The sequence below is a fragment of the Opisthocomus hoazin genome, chromosome 19 (assembly GCF_030867145.1).
Source record: "Opisthocomus hoazin isolate bOpiHoa1 chromosome 19, bOpiHoa1.hap1, whole genome shotgun sequence".
Lineage (NCBI taxonomy): Eukaryota > Metazoa > Chordata > Aves > Opisthocomiformes > Opisthocomidae > Opisthocomus > Opisthocomus hoazin.
The window spans coordinates 1946299-1968696 of record NC_134432.1 but is presented as its reverse complement, the minus strand read 5'-3'; the positions used below and the strand labels follow the sequence as shown (position 1 = coordinate 1968696).

At 50.1% G+C, this 22398-nt stretch overlaps 1 protein-coding gene across 1 annotated transcript in view; it reads left to right on the top strand.

Moving 5' to 3' along the window:
- LOC142363677 (olfactory receptor 14J1-like) overlaps positions 1 to 21031 on the top strand; it is a 44730-nt gene extending 23699 nt beyond the window's left edge. Inside the window, exon 2 of the mRNA XM_075439827.1 lies at positions 20883 to 21031. Within this exon, the coding sequence (XP_075295942.1) occupies positions 20883 to 21031 (149 nt within the window). The remainder of the gene's footprint in view (positions 1 to 20882) is intronic.
- The last annotated feature ends 1367 nt before the right edge of the window (positions 21032 to 22398 follow it).

Here is a 22398-nt window from a genome sequence, read left to right as displayed (position 1 = left end):
AAGTGACCTCACAGCCACCTTCACAGCCATGTGCCTCCTGCTGGACTGTGAGAACCTGAGACACAGCTGACCTCACCATAACATTCCTATCCATCTCCTCTTGTGACCTCTGAGCTGATCAGACACAGGTCACCTCACAGTCCTCTTCCAACGCCATGTGACTCTTCTGGGGCCTCATGATCCCTGCCCTAGCCCAAGAGGCCAAAGAGCATAAGTTAGGATTAAGAAGGCGTCTGACACCATATATTAAGACAGTTGCCTCAAAGCTCTGTTGCAAAGCTTGCTGCAGGACCTCCTGGCAGGCCAGTAAATCTTGTTTGCAGCCCAGCTGAACCTCCTGGTGGGCCAGCCAAATAGAAATCAGCCACCCGAAACCAGCTTTGAAGGGAGTTGGAGAACAGGTACCTCGTTGTGGAAAATGTGTCTAGGCACCGACCCCCTCCCCGACCTGCTGGAGCCAGGACTGAGAAAAAAGCACATGCACGGGACTGGGGGAAGGTAGGGTATGCGCCATCGCCTAGGGAACAATTTCCCCAAACACATTGGAAAAGGTCGTGTGACCAAACAACAGGGGGACCCTCACCACTGATGCAAAAGGAAATTATGGACCAACGGGACACCACTGGATCCATGGTGGTGACTGTCTCTTGCAATTCTGTCATCCCGACTGCTTGCTAGGTTTCTTTCTTTCTTGTCTTTTCCTCTCTTTCCTGTCACTGGTTCCTCGTGTCTTCATTTTAATAGTTGATCAATAAACCTCTTTAACTGGTGGCATTTGACCTCGTTTGTGTCTTAATCTCACTCTGGGAATAAGAAAGAAACTTTATGTCTCGGGTCTTCCCGGACCGTAACAGAAGGGTTGAAGGGGAGGGAGTTAGAGCAGAGGAATGAGGGCTTTGGAGAGTTGGATGTTCAGCTGAGGTCTCAGGGATCAGAGCTCACCTTTCAGCGTTGCGGGTTAGGCAAAGGCATCAGGGGAGGGGTTGGTGTTCTTCTGAGGGTGCCTGCTTAGTGTTAAGGCTGTGGGCTATCTTGGTGGTTTAGGGTTTGGTTTAGGGCTGGGGTGAGGGCAACAATTAATGCTCGCAATTAAAGCTAAGGATAGAGGCTAGGGGTTAGGGTCAGCAATAAGGTAAGAGTAAGGGTAAGGAGTTGAGGGTTTGGGATATGTCTTTGATGTAAGGTCTGAGGTCAGTGATAGGCTAAGCTCAGCTAGGTTAGTAACTGTGGATTACTGCCAGGATGAGGAGTAGCATTTAGGGTAGGGTTAAGGATTGAGGTTACTGGTTACTGATAGCGTAAGGGCTAAACATGAATGTTTTCACTGTCTGGGTTTTCACAGCAACATCACCATAACACCTTTCACATTTTCTTTAGTGTTTGTTGGCCAAGCCTCCCTTCCTTCCCACAGATCTAGTGACAGGACAAGAGGCAATGGCCTCAAGTTGTGTCAGGGGAGATTCAGATTGGATATTAGGAAAAATTTCTTTACTGAAAGAGTGGTCAGGCATTGGAACAGGCTGCCCGGTGCAGTGGTGGAGTCATCATCCCTGGAGGTGTTCAAAAATCCTGTAGATGTGACACTTCGGGATATGGTTCAGTAGGCCTGGTGGCTTTGGGTTGACAGTTGGACAATGATCTTAGAGGTCTTTTCCAACCTGAATGGCTCTATGATTGAGGCCATTTCCTCTTGTCCTATCGCTAGTTGCTTGGGAGAAGAGACCAACACCTGCCTCACTACAACCTCCTTTCAGGTAGTTGTGATAAGGTCTCCCCTCAGCCTCCTCTTCTCCAGAGTAAACAACCCCAGTTCCCTCAGCAGAGGTGACCTCTGTGCGAACAACTGAATCAAGCCCAGAATCTAAATTTAAAAAAAAATTGAAACCTATGCAGAAAAAGAACTTTAGAGAGCAGCTGAAAAAAGTCTTGATATCCAGCATTGCTAGGTTATTAATGTTTTTTAATGAAATTTTGCTGATCACTGAGGGGTGCTGAAAGTATCTGGTCCCTCAGAGAACTTTGTACCACAGATGGCATTTGTTCCTGATCACCCAGCCATCTTCCCACCCAAACGCATCATCCACTTTTTCAGCCCAGATATAAATAATTTGCTCTAAGGACACTATATCCCAGAACTTGCAAAAGTCCAGGAACACAACACGCCCTTCTTTCCCCTCCCACATGGGAGAAATCCCTTTCTTGTCCTCCAAGTGCCTGGGGATGCTTGCAAGAGCATTTGCCTCATCACCTTCCCAGGGACTAAGGTGAAGCTGACCAGCCTCTAACTCTCCCAGTCCTCCTTCTTGCCCTTCTTGAAGCTGGGTTTTCTATTTGCCTTTTCTGAGGACCTTGGAACTTCCCTGATCTCTCTGGATTCTCCAAGGTGTTGAAGAGAGGTCTCCCAATGACACCAACTAACTCTGACATCACCTCTCTGCCCCTTCCCACACCAAAAGCCTTCTCCATACTACACACTTCCAGGGGAGTGCCTGGGACACAGCAAACACCTCTTCAAGTCCTCAAGGGCTTTTCAGAAGAACAACAGAAGTAATTTCTTCCATCAGGGCCAAGACTCCGGTGGGATCTCTGTACAGCTCACAGCTTTCCTGGGCATTTTTTCAGCATCTGCCTCTCTGCAACCTTTCTGGTCCTCGGGTTGTGGATGAGGGGATGGTGCAGGAGAGTGAGGATAAAGTAAAAAAAGAGTTTTGTCATACTATTTCAGGAAGGCTGTTCTAGGCATCACACAGACAGGAAAGAGGGTGTCATAGAAAGCAGTGCCACCAGTGAGTTGAGAAGAGGAGCTGGAAAAGGCCTTCTCCCTGCCCACACAGATATGATGCCCACAGAATATAACCACACAAACAGGAAAAAGAGGATGGGTTCTAAAATGCAAGTTAGGAAAGGAAAGAGTATGAGTGTCATGGTGTCATGGCGCGAGAGCTCCAGCAATGAGGTGAAATCATAGAAGAAGCGGTCCTCTCCACTGGGGCCACAGCACTGTATCTGAGTCACCACCAAAACCATTTCTGTAGATGACAGAAATCCCCCTAGATAGAGTGCAGCTGCCCTCTGGAGACAGATGCCCCAGTTCATGGGTCTCGCAGATGGAAGGGTGTGGCACACAGCGTGCTACTGGTCACCAGAAATAAATGCTCTGTACAAGCAATAGGTGCAGGAAACAGTGGTAACACCGTCATGAACAGAGATGGTGCTGTTCCCAACCACAAAGCTGGCCATAGACTGGGTCAGGGTGATGGGTATGCAGGTCTCCAGGGAGAATAAATGTCCTAAAAGAAGCCCGTGGGGATGTGCAAATGCTGGTTTGCCACCACCTGCACAATGATGAGGATTTTCCCAAGCGCAAACACCATTCAGGTCATGAGAGAGAGGAGGGAGAGATTTGTCTAACGTTCTGAGTCCCTAGTAGGGGGAAGTTCATGACCACACCATTGCCTTTTCTCCATGGAAGGCTCTACGGTCTGCTTTTCTCCTCTAACATGGCAGGGAACTTACGAGTAAGAACACTGGTTCATTTTTAGCTGCTTGGGGGTCAGACAGACAAATCACTGCAAGCACATTTATTTCCTTTAAAGATGGTATATAGCTCCTTGTTCACACAGTCACTTGTGAGGTCACACTACTGAGGCAGAAAATAAAATAGAACTGAGGTGTCCACATTTCTTTGTGGCAATGATATTACAAGAAGAAAAAGAAAAAACAAGAAAAATCCCAGCCAACAGCAAGGACAACAAAAACAGCCAAATAAAGACAGACTGGGCCTGTAAGGAGTTACATTATGAGTCATACGTTGAAGACGATAGGCACTCTATACCTTTCGGAAAGCATTCAGTCACCAGTTTCCACACCGCATTCCTGAGCTCCTGGTTCCTCACGCTGTAAATAAGGGGGTTCACTGCTGGAGGCAACACCAAGTACAGCCCAGCCACCACTAGATTCAGGGATGGCAAGGAGATGGAGGGGGGCTTCAGGCAAGCAAATATGGCGGTGATCAAAAACAGAGAGACCACTGCCAGGTGAGGAAGGCAAGTGGAAAAGGCTTTGTGCCGTCCCTGCTGAGAGGGGATCTGCAGTACGGCCCTGAAGATCTGCACATAGGACAGCACAATGAAAACAAAACACCCCAAAAAGACAAATGTACTAATCAGAAGCAGCCGAAATTCCCTGAGGTAGGCATCTGAGCAGGAGAGCCTGAGAATCTGGGGAAGTTCACAGAAGAACTGGTCGACAGCATTGCCTTGACAGAGCGGTAGTGAAAATGTATTGGCAGTGTGCAGCACAGCGTAGAGGAAACCACTGCCCCAGGCAGCTGCTGCCATGTGGATACCAGCTCTGCTGCCCAGGAGGGTCCCATAGTGAAGGGGTTTGCAGATGGCAACATAGCGGTCATAGGCCATCACGATGAGTAGAAAATATTCTGCTGAAATGAGAAATACAAACAGAAAGACCTGGGCAGCACATCCTGCGTAAGAGATAGTCCAGGTGTCCCATAGGAAGTTGGCCATGGCTCTGGGCAGAGCGGTGGAGATGGAGCCCACATCAATGAGGGAGAGGTTGAGGAGGAAGAAGTACATGGGGGTGTGGAGGTGGTGGTTGCAGGCTATGGCGGTTATGATGAGGCCGTTGCTGAGGAGGGCAGCCAGGTAGATGGCCAGGAAGAGGCAGAAATGCCAGAGCTGCATCTCCTGGGTGTCTGCGAATGCCAGGAGGAGGAACTGTGTGATGGAGCTGCTGTTGGACATCTGCTGCCTCTGGGCATGGAGCATTGTCCAAAGAGGAAACAGCAGTGTCAAGTAAGGGGAGAAGTTTCTGGGAACAGTCAAAGCCTTTCCCAATACCCCCTCCCTGAGACACACAGTTTTTCTTTTTCTAGGATACCTTCATTTATCTCTGTGGCTGGACTCCCTGTTGGTGCTGGCTGAACATGCTGTGAGGAGCAGGACCTCTGCCCACTGGCTGCTGAGGAGTTTACAGGTTAACAGGCAAGGTGTGGGCAGAGGTCAGTCCTGGTGTTCGACTTTGTCAGCTGAAACTGCTCTTTACTGAAAAGAACTCGGCAGCACCTGCACTCCCAGCGCTAAGGAACCGGGAGAGCAGCAGACAGTTTTAAAGGTCTTGTGTTTTTTGAGCTCTCCTCATCTCACCTGGGGAGTGTTCTGGGATGTCAGAAACCCTCAGCATTTCTGCTGTGCTCAGGGAGAACAGAGCTACCCAGCTGCCCTGGGCTTGCACCATTCTGAGATGGAGATTGATCGCACTCCCATGTTATCCTGAAAAGCCGTCAGATACTGCTGAGAGGAGAGGGATCCACAGGAGTCCACTAAACATCCCACCCTTTGCCGAGGCCTCAGCATCCCACTTCTAGTCAAGGACACATGTGGTTCATTTCACTAACCCAAGAGCATTACCTCGGTCGGGCACAGCATCTCTGCACTTCTCCTTTGAGGCATGCAGATTACATAATTCTGTTATGCGAAAGGTTTGCATTGTTGAGGGCAGCTCACAGCTTGGAAGGACACCTCATAAAGATAGCCAAGTGTCCTAACGATGGCATCTGATTAAGGGAAAACCAGCTTGTTCTCTGGGCTCACAGTCTTCACTGCCCACAGCCCTACAGCTTAGACAAAACTGGAACACCTCATTCCCATGGACACACTGCACGGGAGGACCCACAAGATCAGTGTCTGACTCTGCAGCTGAAACTTCTCTCCCCAGAAAGCCTGACTGAGAGAACATGGGTACTACTTCAGTAACACAGACGAGTGGAGCAATAAGGAGAAACACAGTGAGGTTCTACGTGAAAGAGGGAGAGTCAGCCAGGCACTCAGGACACTGCTACACTTCTCCAGCTGCACACATCCCAGACTCCAGCATTGCCAGGCAGTTGCTCTCTGCCCCTGTCCTTCTCAGAGGCAAATGGGCATGTGGCTGGAGAGCTTGATAGTCATCCCTCCTTTGACCTTCCCCTTCACATACTCCCTTAGGAAAATATCCTGAGGTGATCTGAATCTGTGAGCAGCCCTGAACCATTCGGTTCTTTCTCAACAGCAGAAGGACCCTGCCCTGTCCTGCCAAGGGTCACTACTTCCACCCACAGCTACTCCTCGCGATGCCGTGCGCTCCCCAGGCAGGCTTAGTGCTGACCCTGGCAGGCAGCAGAGTCCCTGCCCCAGCACACAGCCTGTGGGGTGTACAGACCCTGCTCTGAAGGACAGCTTGGGGAAGCCCAGGCTGCACATCCACCTTCACAACACTGCAGCCGTCCTTGGGAGAAGGCAGCTGTCATGGCCTGTCCCTCTGAGGGTGCAGCAGGCAATCACTCCTTTGCAGCACGTCCTCATCTTCAATAAGACACAAACTGTGATATTCCTCATGGTACATCATGCCGTACGCTTTGGGGTGTTCCAGCTTGAGGAGATCTTTCCACAAAGTGCAGACACATTGTCCTTCATGCAGAGACTTACTGTGTGAAAGGCTGAAAAGATTCCTGCCTGCAGTGAGCTCTCAGCATCCTTCCACTTCACAGTGCTTTTAACCTCTCTCTGCCTCGCTCCTCTCCCCTCGCTGCCTGCAGGCAGTGCCCTCAGCCCTGCTGGGCTTTGTAGAGGAGCTGCTCCTGGGCAAGAGCTCACTGTCTGCAGCGCTCCTCACCTGCTGTGATCTCCCTCCATCCCAGGAGCCCAGCCCAGCTCAGCAGCACAGGACCAGCCCAAGGCACCACTTCTCCCTACTCTGGGCTCCCTTGAGATGTCTTTTGGTCTCCAGGACAACTTGCTTTGAAACTAGTCAAAGCAATTACTAATGTTTCCTCCATCAACTACGGAGAGAGAGGAAATCTTTTAATTTCCAAAGTGGCGTTTCTCCTGTCACCAAAAGAGCTAGCTCCAAGGATCATCTTTCCTTGTCCCATCTTTAGGCAGGACAGCCAGTGCAGGACAGGCAGGGATGTCCTTCACCCCTGCTGAGGGAAGGGAATCAGATGAGTCAAATGAGACATCCCATCTTGCGTCTGTAGCCCTGGGACTCAAAGGGGATTCCGCTCCCCCAGTGCCTGCCACAACCCCACAGGAGGTGGGATTCCTCTTGCTTCTTTTCAGGTGGGCATTAAATGCACAACTCCCATGCTAATTAATGGAGATGGAGGCCAGGACGGAGGGGTTCAGGTGCAAATGTCTGGTGGCATGTGAGATACCAGAGGTGGTCTAAGATATGTGCAGGTACAAATGGAGCAGTTTGTCGAGACAGGGCAACATCTGGGGGCATCCTCTTAGAGGCTGCTGGCAATTTCCTTTGGCCAACAGAAATGACAGCTGATGCCCAAAATAAGGGCAACCGAACCTGTCCCTACTCATTATGTTCAGGGTGACCGACACAGGCATTCACCTGAATGATTCAGGTCGTGGGCCATAGGAAGAGCTCAGTCTCTCTCTTCACCTTTGTCTCTATTTACTAGGTCTCTATTGACTACATTGGCAGTTTCGTGTTCTTCCCCTGGTTGCTTTAAAGAATTCAGGGCAGCTCCTCAATTTCATGTTCAAATCCAGGCCCACAGAGCTACCTGAGATGCCAGGGCTTGCAGGGACAGCAGAGGACCTGCTGAAAACCAATTCTCATATTGGGCGGGGTATGTGTGAAAGGTCACCCCAGATGCCATCGCAATGAGTGTGATTTGGTGCCTCAGTGACATTGACTGATGCCTTCAGTCAGAGGCATCGGTCATCAGATGTCATCAGAGAGGCAAGGTCTGTCCCTCCCCTATCCAGTAGCTGCAGGCATTGCGCACAGCCATGATGACACAGTCAAGGAACAGAACAATCCTTTTCACAGTGTGCCTGGATACAGCTTGTCCTCAAGGACAGCCTCCTCCAGGCCCAGCTAAAATCCTTATTATTTAAGCATTAATCCTTAACTGAATTGAAACTGAAAAGGTAATGCAACGGGCACCAAAATGAGCTGTGCTACATTAGGAACAGTTAAAGAAGAAAGAGAGAGAGAGGGTGGGACCACTGCTGAATTTAATAAGAGGAGGTCTAGATAGATCTCACATAGTCTATGACCGCTTTGCCTCAGTTACTGCCAGCAAGGTCTCCCAGGACTTTAAGCTTTGAGGCAGGAGTCTGGAGAACAGACAGCGGTGGATGGGGATCAGGCCAGTGGTTACTTTTGCAGACTACAGCCTTACCAGTCCGTGGGAGCAGAGGCACTGCATCTATGTATGCCTCGAGAGTTTTTTACCGGGAGGTGCTTGTCAGTTAGGATGCCAATTAAGAAAGGTACTCTGATTCTGTGAGGTAATATGCTGTTAGGATGAAGATTGTAAGGAGAGAATAGTATAGGCAGTCTTTCTTCCTTTTAGGTGGTTGTACGCCTGGGTGGTGTGGCATCAACAGGTACTCCCACCCACATGCATCATGCCTTGCAGACCCCCTCCATAGAAAAGATTGTCTCATTTCAGTCATTCAACCTCTTCTTGTACTTCTTTGCAAGGTAACAGCTCTATTCATCATCTCTAAACCCAACAGAAAGGATGTTCTCATGAGAACTTCTTGCTACACTCTTAGATAGAGACAAGGCCACGCAGGTGGTGGAATGGTCAGTACCGAGTGGGAGCTGCCTGCAGGCTCCACTGTGACAATGAGCTGCTGAGGTTGTCCTGCTGCTGAGCGATCTATGCAGCGCAGCACGAACTGCTCAATCTACAGTGGTCTTCTGGTCAGGAGCAGAGCTCAGCTTTCCCTGTGAGCAGCCTGCGCTCTACCTTGGTGTGACAGCTGAGATGTTGCAACCCGAATGTGCATGGCCAGGAGGAGCTGGAGCACGGGCAGGAGCAGCTGAAGCCCAATGACTTGTCACAGCACTACGAAGTTTTTGGATTACTTGAGATGTGGTGGGACAATTATCTGAGCTCGGGTGATGCAACAGAAAGATACAGGCTCTGCCGCAGGAAGTAGCAGGGAGGATGACTACCAGGGGGATGCTCTGTGTGTGAGGGATCAGCTCGGATATATGGAGCTCCTCTAGAAGCTGAGTAACATGTTTGGTTAGCTTTTGTGTGTGAGGTTGAGAGGAGAAGTCAGCAAGAGTGACATTGTGTTGGAAGTTACAAACTACTTGATCAGGGTGAGGAAGCAGAAGAAGTCTTCTGTGTGCAACCCGAGGAAGTCTCAGGTCAATGAGCAGGTTCCCATGGGGGACAGTAACTGCCCTGGCATTCCTCAGCCAGGCAAGTAAACAGGGTGCCGGCAGTCAGGAGGATCTTGGAACAACTTGTTAACACAGCTGCCAAGTGGGCTGAGAAGGGCGATGCTCACCAGGACCTGGCCCCGGCCAACAAGGAAGAGCTGACTGGGGATGTGATCATCAGCGTGTGCCTTGGCTGTAGTGACCAGAGAATGGTGGGGTCCCAGGTGCCAGGAGTGAGGAAGGCCAGCAGTGGAGTACAGACGGGTGAAGTCCAGAGAAGAAGACTTTGACATACCTGGGAGACTGATACCGGTGGTGTGGTGGGAAGCAGCTCTGCAGGGGGAAGGAGCTCAGGAAATCTGATAAGGCTTACAGCCTCCTCGGAGGACAAGAATGCTCTATCTGAACACCCATGAAGAGAAGCATTCTTCTCAGGAGGCTGAGGACGTGAGCTGTTTGAGTTCCAGGGCAGAAAGGCAGAACACAGGAGCTGGAAACAGGGGAAGATGCAAAGGAGGAATTTAGAAACCTAGTCCGTGGATGTGAGAATGATGACAAAGCCAAAGCTCCCGTAGTCTTGATACTTGCAGAGGATGGTAAGGGCTGCAAGATGAGCTGATACTGCTTCATTAAAAGAATGTAGAGGTGTAATGTGAGCCTGCTGCTGAGCTTCATTAGAGTAGGAGCAGGTAGGGCTGAGGTACTCAATGGCTTCTTTGACTCTGTGTTCTCCCAGGCCTTTGTGACTGGAGGCAGGACCCTGGAGGAGAAAAACCTGCAGTGGATGGTTAGACTTCATGCCACTGATCGCCACTCTCTAGGCCTGCAAATTTTCAGTCCACCTCTCTTTCTTCTCATCCAGTCCAGATTTTAACAGCTTCTATATGACGATATCATAGGGGTACAGTGCTGAAAGATTTTCTGAAATACAGGCAAATCACCACTCCTCTCTCTTCGTCTACCAAGCCAGTCATGTCATTGGAGAAGGTTATAAGGTCAGATAAAAATGACTTCCCCTTCGTGAAGCCAGGCTGACTGCTCCTGATGACTCTCTTGTCCTTCCTGTACCTGGAAATGGTTGACAGGATTAGCTGCTCCTTCACCTTAGTGGAGGCTGAGGTGAGGCTGACCAACCTGTCGTTCCCTGAGTCCTCCTTTAATTCCTTCTTGAAAAAAGGAGTCATTTTGTTTTACTTGGGTGTGACTTGGGCCTCTTGACACCCCTGTGCTCCGGGCCTCACTTGGGGTCTGGCACTTGGAGGCCCATAGTGATATACACCATTGTGCACCTGACGTCTTCATTTGGGGGTTGATTCAGTTGCCCACACAGAGGTGGGCACTGCCTCCAGGACACCCTGAGGTAGCTGAAGACCCCACGTGGGACTGGGAAATGTGACCCGGGTCCTATAGGAGCATACGTGGAGGAGGAGCTGGTGGCCAGGCAGGGAAGCCCAAGGCATCTCCGTTAAGAGAGCTGATTTTTTTCTCTTGACTAGAAAGGGAAGCCTGGGCAATTGAGTGCAAGGTGTCCAACACCAGATGAGATAACTCTGTTCTCTGCCTTCCCCTACTTTGAAGACACATGTAGTTTACCCTGCAGAAAATAAAGAAATGAGTGGTGGTAGATGCTGCAGGGTACACTTGGTAAAGTCCCTGTAACCTCAAAATATTAGGATTAGTGCAGATTTGGCTGTGCAAAAGAGAGCACTTCTCCTTTCTTCGCCCTATGAATTGAGGGAGCTAGTGACTTTAGTGGGCAGCTTGTTGTGTGCAAAGAAGAAATATCGACAGAGTCTGGGACAGGGGACAGTGTTCGGAGGGATCTTGGGGTCTGTGCTTGACACAGAAGGTGTTTTCTGTTGGTCTAAGGTTATCTGTTGTGGAAAGTGCACTTCAGTAGGGGTAAAGCGGATTTAATATAAAGCAGAGGAATGATTTTTTTTTTCTTTAAATCATGCCTTTTTCTTTTTATTTGTTGACCATTAAGAAAAAGCCTTCTGTGTCTACACGCAGCTTGTTCTCCAAGAAAAACAGGTGGAAGTTTGTGCCAACAGGCTGAGACCTGTATCTACAGCCTTAAGGGGAGGAAGCTGAGATTGGAACAAGGCTTCTTGAAGTCCCAGGTGTTTGAAGAGGGAAATGGTGGGGTTGGGGGAAGGGACAAAGACTACTTGATTGTCGTAAACAAAGGGCCTTTATTTTCATATATATTCAGACTGCTTTAGGAGAAGCTCAGGATTATTATGAGGTGGAGATTGCTGACACCAAGTAACGTGTAAAGAATCCAAAAAAAGGGGGAAAAATCTTTTCTTATTGTTGTTTTTTCACTTTGACTTTCGCTCCTGAAAGCTCTTTAGTTAACCACAGAAAAATTGAGAACTTTAAGCGAAGTTCTTCCCAGAGAACAAGTCTCTAGAGAAGTAAAATTCATCAGCAGACGTTCAAGTTTCTAAGGATGTCGGCATGCCCCACTGAGGACCATCATTGCAAAGGGATCGTGGAGGGAATTACAAGAAGAGGTGACCATCCCTTATGCATCCCCCAGGGTGAAGCAAGAAGTCAGAGGCACGGGTTACAGGTGGAAAATCAGATGTGGAGTGTGGCTGTGGAAGGCCTTGATGTCTTTTGCAAAGCAGGACAGTCAAGCCCTGATCCCCATCCCCTGGGAATGGGGGTCTGTTGCCTCACAGCCTGTTCATGGCTCTTCTTTGGAGCAGTGTGATGTGTGGTGTGGAATGTTCAGTGCAGGAGAGCAATGGGAAACCTCCCAGGCTCTGTAGGGGTGAGTGAGGAGCCAACAATGCCCTGGGGTTGCAAGGCACTGGTCTCTTCTCATGGGCCTCAGTGTAAGGGAGAGTAGCCATAGCCAAACTGAAGAAGACCTCATTTGTGTTGTCAGGGGGTGGTCCCAGCCACACCAAGGCCCTTGGTCATCCCCACCACAGGCTGTGTTACACTGTCCTATGCCTGTGCTTGTTTCCTTGCAGACTTTAGCTACTGCCCCATTTCCCCACCTCACTCCAACCCTCGGATCTCCCAAGCTTTCCTGATGTCCCTCTGTCCTCATTCACTGTTGCTTCAAACAAAAAGCTGTGTTTACCTGGGGGTATGCCAATGCCTCTCGGTTTCCCAGCAACTGCTTTTTTCCAACACCCTGTTAATGCTTCTCTAGCACGCAAGATGTCACAGCCACAGACTTGCTTGGATCTGCTATTGCTCTCCACATCCCGGCACTGGAATGCACGTCCTCCTTCTCCTGCCTCGAATTCGAAACTCAACCTATTCCACAATAATTCAGGTCTTCTTCCTGCCTTTAGCACAATCACAGAATAGTAGGGGTTGGAAGGGACCTCTGTGGGACATCTAGTCCGACCCCCCTGCCAAAGCAAGGACACCCAGAGATGGCTGCACAGGACCACGTCCAGGAGGGTCTTGAATATCTCCAGAGAAGGAGACTCCACAACCTCCCTGGGCAGCCTGTGCCAGGGCTCCGTCACCCTCAGAGGGAAGAAGTTCTTCCTCAAGTTCAGCTGCAACTTCCTGTGCTTCAGTTTGTGCCCGTTGCCCCTAGTCCTGTCGCTGGGCACCACTGGAAAGAGTCTGGCCCCATCCTCCTGAGACCCACCCTGCAGATATTTAGTGGCATTTCTAAGGTCCCCTCTCAGCCTTGTCTTCTTCAGGCTGAACAAGCCCAGCTCCCTCAGCCTCTCCTCGTAGGAGAGATGTTCTGGTCCCCTCACCATCCTCTTAGCCCTCCGCTGGACTCTCTCCAGTAGCTCTTCATCTTTCTTGAATTGGGGAGCCCAGAACTGAACAGAGTACTCCAGATGGGGCCTCACCAGGGCAGAGGAGCAGGGGAGGAGAACGTCCCTTGACCTGCTGGTCACACTCTTCTTAATGCACCCCAGGATCCCATTGGCCTTCTTGGCAGCCAGGGCACACTGCTGCCTCATGGTCAACTTTTTGTCCATCAAGACACCCATGTCCCTCTCCACAGAGCTGCCTTGCAGCAGGTCAGCTCCTACTCTGTACTGATGTAAGTCTGCTGAGAAGATATGCTTAGACGTGGCCATTGGATCTGGAGTGGTAGCAACTCCTGAATGATGAGGGAGATGAAATAAGAGACACAGTATTGGTAACAGAAGTAAGTCACAAAAGACACCTAAAGACTGAAAAAAAGCTGAGAAGTGTTGACACATTTCTTGCTTTAGATCTTTGTTTTCAGTTAATCTTGCAGAAATTTTCATTGTCATTAAATGACATCTGAAAAACCTAAAGGTATTAAAAATAGATCATTTGGTGTCTTGCAAAGAGCCCTGTGTGTCCCAAAACTTCTTTGCCTGGCACTTCTCAGTCTTTGCCCAGAGCAAGTCACACTCTGGTGTCAGCCTCTCTACCCCTGTTTAGATGTTGGTGTAAATGGTCCCTTACAGCACAGAAGGACTCAAGCCCCACAGACCTCTGCTCTGCTCCTGTTAGAAACAGGGCCCATAGTCGCAGGAATTGAAGACAACTGCAGCTGGATGGGACATAAGGAAATCTTCAATGCAACCTGTCTGAAAATTGGTCAGACCAAGTAGTTCAATGCTTGCTTCAGTCCAAGTTTGAAACTCCTAGGGACAGAGACTGCCCAGCTTCTCTGGGTGACCTGTTCCTGCACTTGGATGAGCTCCTGGGGAAAAATCTTGTCCTTCTGTCCTGGCTGAACCTCTCCTCTTTCACCTTCCTCCCACTGAATTTTGTCTTCTCACCATGAATCTTGTTGAAGAGATGGGTCTGTATTCTCCATGATGTCCTTGTAAGTACTGGCAGGCTGGGATGATGTCAGCCTCAGCCATCCCTTCTCTGGGCTTGACAAGCCCAGCTCCCTCAGCCTCTCCTAACAGGCAATGCTCTCCAGTCCATGGCTGTCCTGGGGAACCTTTGCTAAACCCACTCCAGCTCGTCAGTACTATTCCTGGAGATGTGAAATCTGAATCTCTTCCCTTTGCTCTTGACTCCTTGCAGCCACAAATTCCAGGTGGTCACCCCGTGGCAAGTGGTGCTTAGTGGCCCCTGTCAGTTCCCTGGCCTGTTCCAGCCCAGCCCTGCTGTCCCACACATGGTCCAATGGCTGCAGTGTTCAGGTGCAGCATGGGGAAGGGTGTATTCGGTGTGAGGAGAAGCTTGCCTCTCATGATCTGCAGTACATCCCTTTGTACCCTGTTCCCCTTCTGTTCCTCCTACTTGAAACAGCCTCCCACAGGTTGTGGAACCTACCCAGCCCTATCCGCATCCCACGTGGGGTTTCGCAGACATCCCTGCTCTGAGGTCTGCCAGGGTCTGTACAAGGAGAGAGGTCGAGAAGGGCTGGTTGTTCCCCCTGTGCAGGCACTGAACCCAGCGGGAGGAGCAAAGAGGCCGTGCAGAAAAGCTCACACATAAACCTTTGGTGAGTGGCTGGTGCTGGATAGGGCTGAACAGGGAGGACACATAAAGGAGCATTTGTTGTCCTGTGAATGTCATGGGAGTCAGCTGACTCTTGGCTGCCAGCTGCCCACCAAGCCTCTCTCTCACTCCCCCTCCTTCTTTGCTCACCTTGGTGTCTGTAGGTTTGTTTCTCTCATTCTTCTCTTCTACAGTTGTTGCCCACTCTCTTTTGTCCTTTCTCTAGTAGGCTATCAGAGAAGGGCCACTGCAATTGCTTACTGGCTCAGGTTTCGGCGGTGGCTGGCGCATTTTGGAGGCAACAGAAACCTGCTATGTCCAACAAGCAGTCAGCTGTTGCTGTCTTCTCACCTAAACCACCTCTGCAGCCCGCCTCACCACTACCAAAGCCTTGCCATGGAAACCCAATACACCGGGTCATTAAAGTCCCCAGTAAGATGTGAGGCCTTTGATCGCAAGACTTCCTCAGGCTGGCTAAATAAGACTTAGGACCCTTCCTCACCCTGGTTATAGGTTCTTTATGTCAGAGCAGAGATGTGCTGGACTTCAGCCATGGCACCAGGAGCAGGCTCAGACATGAAACAATGAAAGGTGTTCCCAAGTGCCCAAGGTCCCATGCAAGCAAAGCTTTGCTTTAGAGCATGCTGGTGTGGAGGTCAGATGGCGACGTAAAGAGGAAATGAGGACTCCCTAACGAGAGAAAAACCTGATGAACCCTCAGGCGCAGAGAGATGCAGGGCTGGACTATATATCCCTACCAGGAGAGGCTTTTGCTGTCTCTGGTGTCCCTGCAGCCTTGGGGGGCCTATGGTGCAGGTGAAGCTGATCACCAGGAAGGACAAGGTGTTTCTGAAAATGTGCTTGGCTATGGAAAAGCCTGTGATCCAAAAACACTGTGATAATTATTGATCTGTTCTTTGAATGCATCGTCAAAGACATAACTAAAGGATGTGGGAGAAGCACTGCCTACATCTACTGGATAAAGATGGGACAGACCTCTCCCTGTGCCACAGGACTCAGGCTGATTACATCCATCAACAGTGCTGGACACAGAAATAATTGCAGGTTCAGTTGTCTTAAGTGTGATAAGGAGAAGTGACATTGCTAGAAAGAAGTTGTTCTCCCCAGCAGAGGGAGGGAACATCAGTGATGACTTCAGCCTGTTCCACAGCAGTATCTCTGGAGACCCAGAGACACAACAAGGGAGCTCAGAGTGGGCAGAGAAAGAGCTGCCTTGAGCTGGTCCTGTGCTGCTGATCTGGGCTGGGCTCCTGGGATGGAGGGAACTCCTGGCAAGTGGGCAGCACTTGCAGAGAAACAGCTGTGCCCAGGAGCAGCTCCTCTGCAAAGCACAGCAGGGCTGAGGGCACTGCCTGCAGGCAGCGAGGGGAGAGGTGCGAGGTGGACATAAGTTAAAGGCAGTGTGGGGTGGGAAGATGCTGAGAGCTCACTGAGGGAGAAATTTTCACAACCCATGAAATGGTAAGTCCCTGGAAGCAGGGCAGTGAATCTGCAGCTGCTGGAGGGATCTCCAAAAGCTGGCACATCCTACAGCCTACAGGATCTTTGTGGAGGATTGTCACAGCTTCTCAAGCCTAGAGGAGGAAGACACGTTCTAGAGAAGTTTTTCCCTGCCCTGCCATCAGAGGAGTAGGGCAAGTTGACTGCCTTCTCTGGGGGTTACTGGTAGGATATTAAGCCAGGTGTGCAGCCAGGGGTGCCCAGGACTGTCCTCCAGAGCAGGTCCCTTTACCGCAGGAGCCTGTATGCTGGGGTCAGTGCTCAGCCTGCTTGGGGAGCTCCTGATGGTGCTGTGGGGAGAATCTGTGGGTGGAAGAAGAGAAGCCCGGAAGGGCAGGGTTTTTCTCCTACCAGGAGACTGCTGCACGGGTCAGGGATGCTCACAGCTCCAGTTCACCCCCAGAATATTTCCAAAGGACTGATTCAAGAAGAAGATCATGCCCAGGATAACCATAAAGACAACAAAAACTTCCTCAATTTGTGTTATCGGTTTCCCTTTTGGAAGAGGGAGGGCGGTGTAAAAGGGATAAATGGAAAAGGAGCTTTCAGCCTTGAAGAAGTCACTGAGATTCCTGAGCCAGTGATCAGTAACTCTGATAGGAGCCTCCTAAAGCACACTCAGCCATTCCTCTGCCTGTCGACAGCACCAGCATCACCTTTCCTGGACCTACCAGGCTTAGCCTGACCTTTCATTTTCCACCTGCAGACAAGAAAGGGCCCCCAGGCAGTGCCCTGCAAACAGGCAGGTTTCTGTAGGGCCAGGGTGAGTGCACGGGGGTTGGGATGGGGTCTGTGACTGCTGAGAGGGAAAGACATGGGACAGGGAAACATCTCCCAGGAGGAAAATTTCCAGGCAGCAGAGATGTGATCAGAGAAGGAGTAGAAATGAAAACCAGAACTGTTGTGGGAGGAAGAATTCAGAAACCTCCATGTGATCCCCTGCAGTGCAGAGCCCTTTCTCTGAGCAAGCCCCCTTGCCTCCTCTCCCACCCACCAAAGCCTCTGCCCTCAGGGCTGTGGGCACCAAGCCATGAACCACCTCCTCTGCAGCAGAGCTCCAGCAGAGCCAGGGGGCAGCTCTCCAGCCACATCTCCATTTCTCTGCTGCAGATCACAGGGGCTCAGAGCTCAACTGCCCGGCAATGTTGGTGTCTGGGAGGCGGCGTGCACAGCTGGGGAAGGGTGATGCTGTGCTGAGGGCCCAGCTGCCTCTGCCCTGGCATCTCTCATCCAGACCCTCTCTGGATATTTGCTTGCTTCTCCACTTGTCTGTGTTCTTGTTGTTGTTATTTCATTCTTGCTGTCAGCTTCGTTAGCGAGCTGGACATTCACCTGCAGCATCAGAGTGTGATTTTGTGGCTCCATTTCTGCAGCTGTGTCCATGGGAACAAGTGCCCCAACTTTCGTCTCCCCTGTGGGGCTGTGGGCAATGCAGTCTGTGGGGCTGGAGGATCAGCTGCTTTTCCCTTCACCATATGCTATCCTTTGAACACTTGGCTATTTCCTTGAGGTGTCCTTCCAAGCTGTGAGCTGCCCTCCACAATGCCAACCTGTCCTCTCACACCCTTTTGTTATGTGCAAGTCCCATGGAGAAGTGCAGAGATGCTACAAGGGAGAAAACCCTGTTGGGTTGATGAAATGAGCCATGCGTGTCCTTGGTTAGAAGTGAGGTGCTGTGACCTTGAGAAAAGGTGAGACATTTAGCGGTCTGCACTGGATCCCTCTGTTCTCAGTAGCATCTGATTGTTTTTCAGGATAACATAGGACTGTGCTCATCATCCACCTTACGAAGAACAAGCCCAGGGCAGCTCAGAACAAGGCAGAGGGACAGACCAGCTGCCCTCCTTCTGCACTAAGCCACAAGCAATTATTTCACCTCACAAGACTCCCTTTTTTCTCCCTGAGTGCAGCAGAAATTCTGAGGGTTTCTGACATCCAAACACACCCCCAAGGTGACAAGACGGAAGCTGCAAGAACCCAAAACCTCTGAGACTGCCTTCTGCCATCCCCATTCCTTAGCACTGGCAGTGCAGATGCTGAAAATCCCTTCTGCAACAAGAGCAGATTCCTCTGGCAAAGTCTCACACCAGGTCTGGACCTTGGCCCACAATGCCCATGAACCCTTGTGCCACCATGCCCATGAACCCACCGCTGCAGAGCAGAGCTGGCTCCTTGGCAGCTCGTGGGAAGAGATCCTGCTCCTCCTGGTATACTCTGCCAGCATCAACCAGAGCTGCAGCCACAGAGCTGAAGGAAGGACTCCTGGGAAAGGAATGGGATGTGTAGGAAGCAGGGTGAGCTTCTAGGAGCAAGGCTTTGATTTTCCTCTGAGAAGTCTGCCCTAAATCTTCATTGGTTCTTCCTCTAGGAACAGGACCCCGTGCGTAGAGAAAGTAAATGACCAATAGCACCTCCATCACCCAGTTCCTCCTCCTGGCATTTGCAGACACATGGGAGCTGCAGCTCTTGCACTTCTGCCTCTTCCTGGGCATCTACCTGGCTGCCCTCCGCAGCAACGGCCTCATCATAACCACCATAGCCTGTGACCACCACCTCCACACCCCCATGTACTTCTTCCTCCTCAACCTCTCCATCCTCAACCTGGGCTCCATCTCCACCACTGTCCCTAAATCCATGGCCAATTCCCTTTGGGACATCAGGGCCATCTGCTATGCAGGGCGTGTTGTGCAGCTCTTTTTCTTTCTCTTCTTGATTTTGGGGGAGTATTGTCTTCTCACCATCATGGCCTATGACCGCTACCTTGCCATCTGCACTACAGGACCCTCCTGGGCAGCAGAGCTTGTGTCCACATGGCAGCACCTGCCTGGGGCAGTGCTTTTCTCTATGTTCTTTTGCACACTGCTAACACATTTTCAGTTCTTCTCTGCAAAGGCAATGCTGTGGACCAGTTCTTCTGTGAAATCCTCCAGATCCTCAAGCTCTCCTGCTCACACTCCTACCTCAGGGAAGTTGGGCTTCTTGGGGTTAGTCTTTCTTTAGCTTTTGGGTGTTTTGTTTTTATTGTGCTGTCCTGTGTGCAGATCTTCAGGGCCATGCTGAGGAAAGTTGAAAGCTTGTGGATTAGAATTAAGGGACAGGCTCATAAGGGTGACATTACGGTGGGTGTGTACTACAGGCCACCTGACCAGGAGGAGGAGGTTGATGAGGCCTTCTACAGGCAGCTGCAAGCAGCCTCACAGTCAGCACGAACAGCAGGAGTTTTCCTATTTGCAAGAAAAATAATTAAAACATAATCAAGTTCCATAAACAAAACACTCTCTGCAATTACATGGCCATTACAATCTACGTCTAATGAGGTTGCCTTCCTATAAGACATAATACTATGAGAAATATTGTAGCTAGATAGAGGAAAAAAAATAGTCATAAACATAATTAAAGAGCTGGCTAAGGAGACAATGAGACTACTGAAAGGCAGGTAAACTTTTAACTCCCTGATGTCAAAACAGCAGCTCGGTAGGTGACAGGACTCTGAATGAACAAGGAGTAAAGGGAGGAGAAAACAGGAGAATAATGGAAAGGGCCTTTGTCTAGGCAGTCTGCCTCTGAAAAATTTGCTTTAGAAATAGTCAGGACAGGTGAAAATATATGAAAATTTATAAATATTCCATATAGCATTTAACAGGCAGAATAGCGGTGATGAAGTGATGGGGGGGAGATCGACATTTCTTTGGAATATCCCTTTCAAAGCTTCCTGGCATTGGTAGAGGGCTGTTGTGAGTGAGGACAAGGCAATGTTGTGCCTGTTGTTGAAAGAGCTCAGAAAGTCAACCCAGGGAACCCCAGGCTGTACAAGGTCACTTTGGCATTTCTGTGCACCTGAAAAAGGTGAACGTGTCTGAAAGCAGTCAGCATGGATTGATGATGGGTCAATCATGCCTCTGAAATCTGATTGCCGTCATGATGATATGTCAACCTTTGTGCATGAGTAGAGAACAGTGGATGCCATTTTTTACCCTTCTGACATGGTCTCCCTCAATGTCCTTTTTCGCAGGTTAGGCCATTACAGTCTGGATGGGTTGACAAAGAAAGATGAGGAGCTACTGGAGAGAGTCCAGCGGAGGGCTACGAGGATGATGAGGGGACTCAAGCATCTCTCCTGTGAGGAAAGGCTGAGGGAGCTGGGCTTGTTCAGCCTGAAGAAGAGAAGGCTGTGCGGGGACCTAATAAATATCTGAAGGGTGGGTGTCAGGAGGATGAGGCCAAGCTCTTTTCAGTGGTGCCCAGTGACAGGACAAGGGGCAATGGGCACAAACTGAAGCAGAGGAAGCTCCAGCTGACCATGAGGAAGAACGTCTTCCCTCTGAGGGTGACGGAGCCCTGGCACAGGCTGCCCAGAGAGGTTGTGGAGTCTCCTACTCTGGAGATATTCAAGACCCGCCTGGACAAGGTCCTGTGCAGCTTCCTGTAGATGACCCTGCGTCAGCAGGGGGGTTGGATTAGATGACCCACAGAGGTCCCTTCCAAGCCCTACCATTCTGTGATTCTCGAAGCACAGCAGTGGTCTATACCAAAACTCCATGGAAACTTGAAAAGTAATGAACATGTACTGAGATGAGTGGTTGTTATTTCAGAAACAGTTGAAGAAGTATCAAGAGTAATATGGGACCAATGCTGATTGAGTAACAATAGGTGCAGATAGATCTCAGATATTCCATAACCTCTTTTCCTCAGTTGCCACTTGCAAGGACTCCCAGGATTTTTTCATTGAGGTAAGACTCTGAAGGGCAATACCGAGCCATGTATAGGAATAAAGACAGGTGTTTGTTTTGTAAACTACATGCTTAGCAGTCTGTGGGAATACGGGGGCTACATTCAGGTGTGCTGGGAGAGCGTTTTTCAGCAGGAGGTGCGGGCCTGATATGATCCTGGGTAGGCCAGTTGTGGGGAGGGACATGCTGAAGTGATTTTGGAGCAGCAGCAGCGGTATGAGTATGTCTGTTTCAGTGCTGGCTTTTGAAGGGAGGATGGAAGCAAGTCTGGGGCTGGGTGACAGAGGAGCAGTAGCTGGGCTTGGAAAGAAGCCAGACAGGTTGTGGGCACTCACAAGCAGTGGCAAATCCTCAGAAGACCACAGCTTAGTGTTGGAAGAGACAACAGAGAAACATCAGCAAAGCTTGGGCCATCATGCGTTCAGAGTGTGGTGAGGAAGCAGGAGAGTGGTTGACAGCTGCAAGAAAACAGGCGTAGGTATAGGACAGTGTAGGGGCAGCCTGCGGTGGGATGGCTGAGCATCTTGATAGGTCTGGGACCTCTGACCAACACAACTAATGTCCTTCTATCCTTGCTCTCTGCTGTCTCTTCCACTGATGCCAAAAAAAGAAGATGCTGGTTCTTAAAAGCACCAGAGCTTCGTTGCTTCCTCATTCCCGATAAAGCTCGGGAGGTGCTGTACCACTGTTCTGCACTTGGCATCACACACCTCCAAATTCCACTTCCCCCGGGAAGACCCCTGACTATCCTGCAAGGGAAATGATCACCCTTTCCTGTGGATGGGTTCAGGACTTGCCCGTCCTCCTTAGTGAAACACATCAAAGGCTTAACTGGCTTCAGAGCCAAGCACACATTTGATTTTCCACCTCTGTCTGTCACCTCTGACACCTCCTCCTTCCAGGAGATCACCAGATCACCTCGTTAGCACTTTGTCTCCATGGTCTCTTTCGTGATGGCTCAGTGGGACTCACTAACACCATCAGAATCTTGGAGGTTTGCTTCTGACTTTTACTTAAGAGGCTTCTGCCATCTTTCAGGAGCTGCAATTCAGGAGCTTGGCACCAGAGGGCTCAAGAACATGGAAAACTCTCCAGCAAGCCAAGTCTTTGCACCACATTCCTAAATTTCTCAGATATTTTTGGTTACATGGAGAGATTTCAGGAGTGTACTCCAAGTGAAAAGATTTCACTAACAAACACAAGAAGAAAGGATTTCTTCTTTTTCCAGTTCTCTTTATCTGCTTACACATTAAGTGATATCAGCAATTCTGCTTTCAACAGAGCATCTCCAAATGGAGTTGAATGTGAAGGGAAATCAAGACCCTCTACGTCAGACACTTTGTGAGAAATCTTTATCACTATCCCCAAACCCCGTCATTTCTCCCACCAGCCACCTGGGGCTTACAGCAGCCATGCAATAATCTGAACTTTCTCCATTAAAGACTGTAGCCACGTGTTTCAGCCCATGGACACCAACTCCCCCCTCCCTTGCCTGGGGAAGGAGCTGCACACGGAC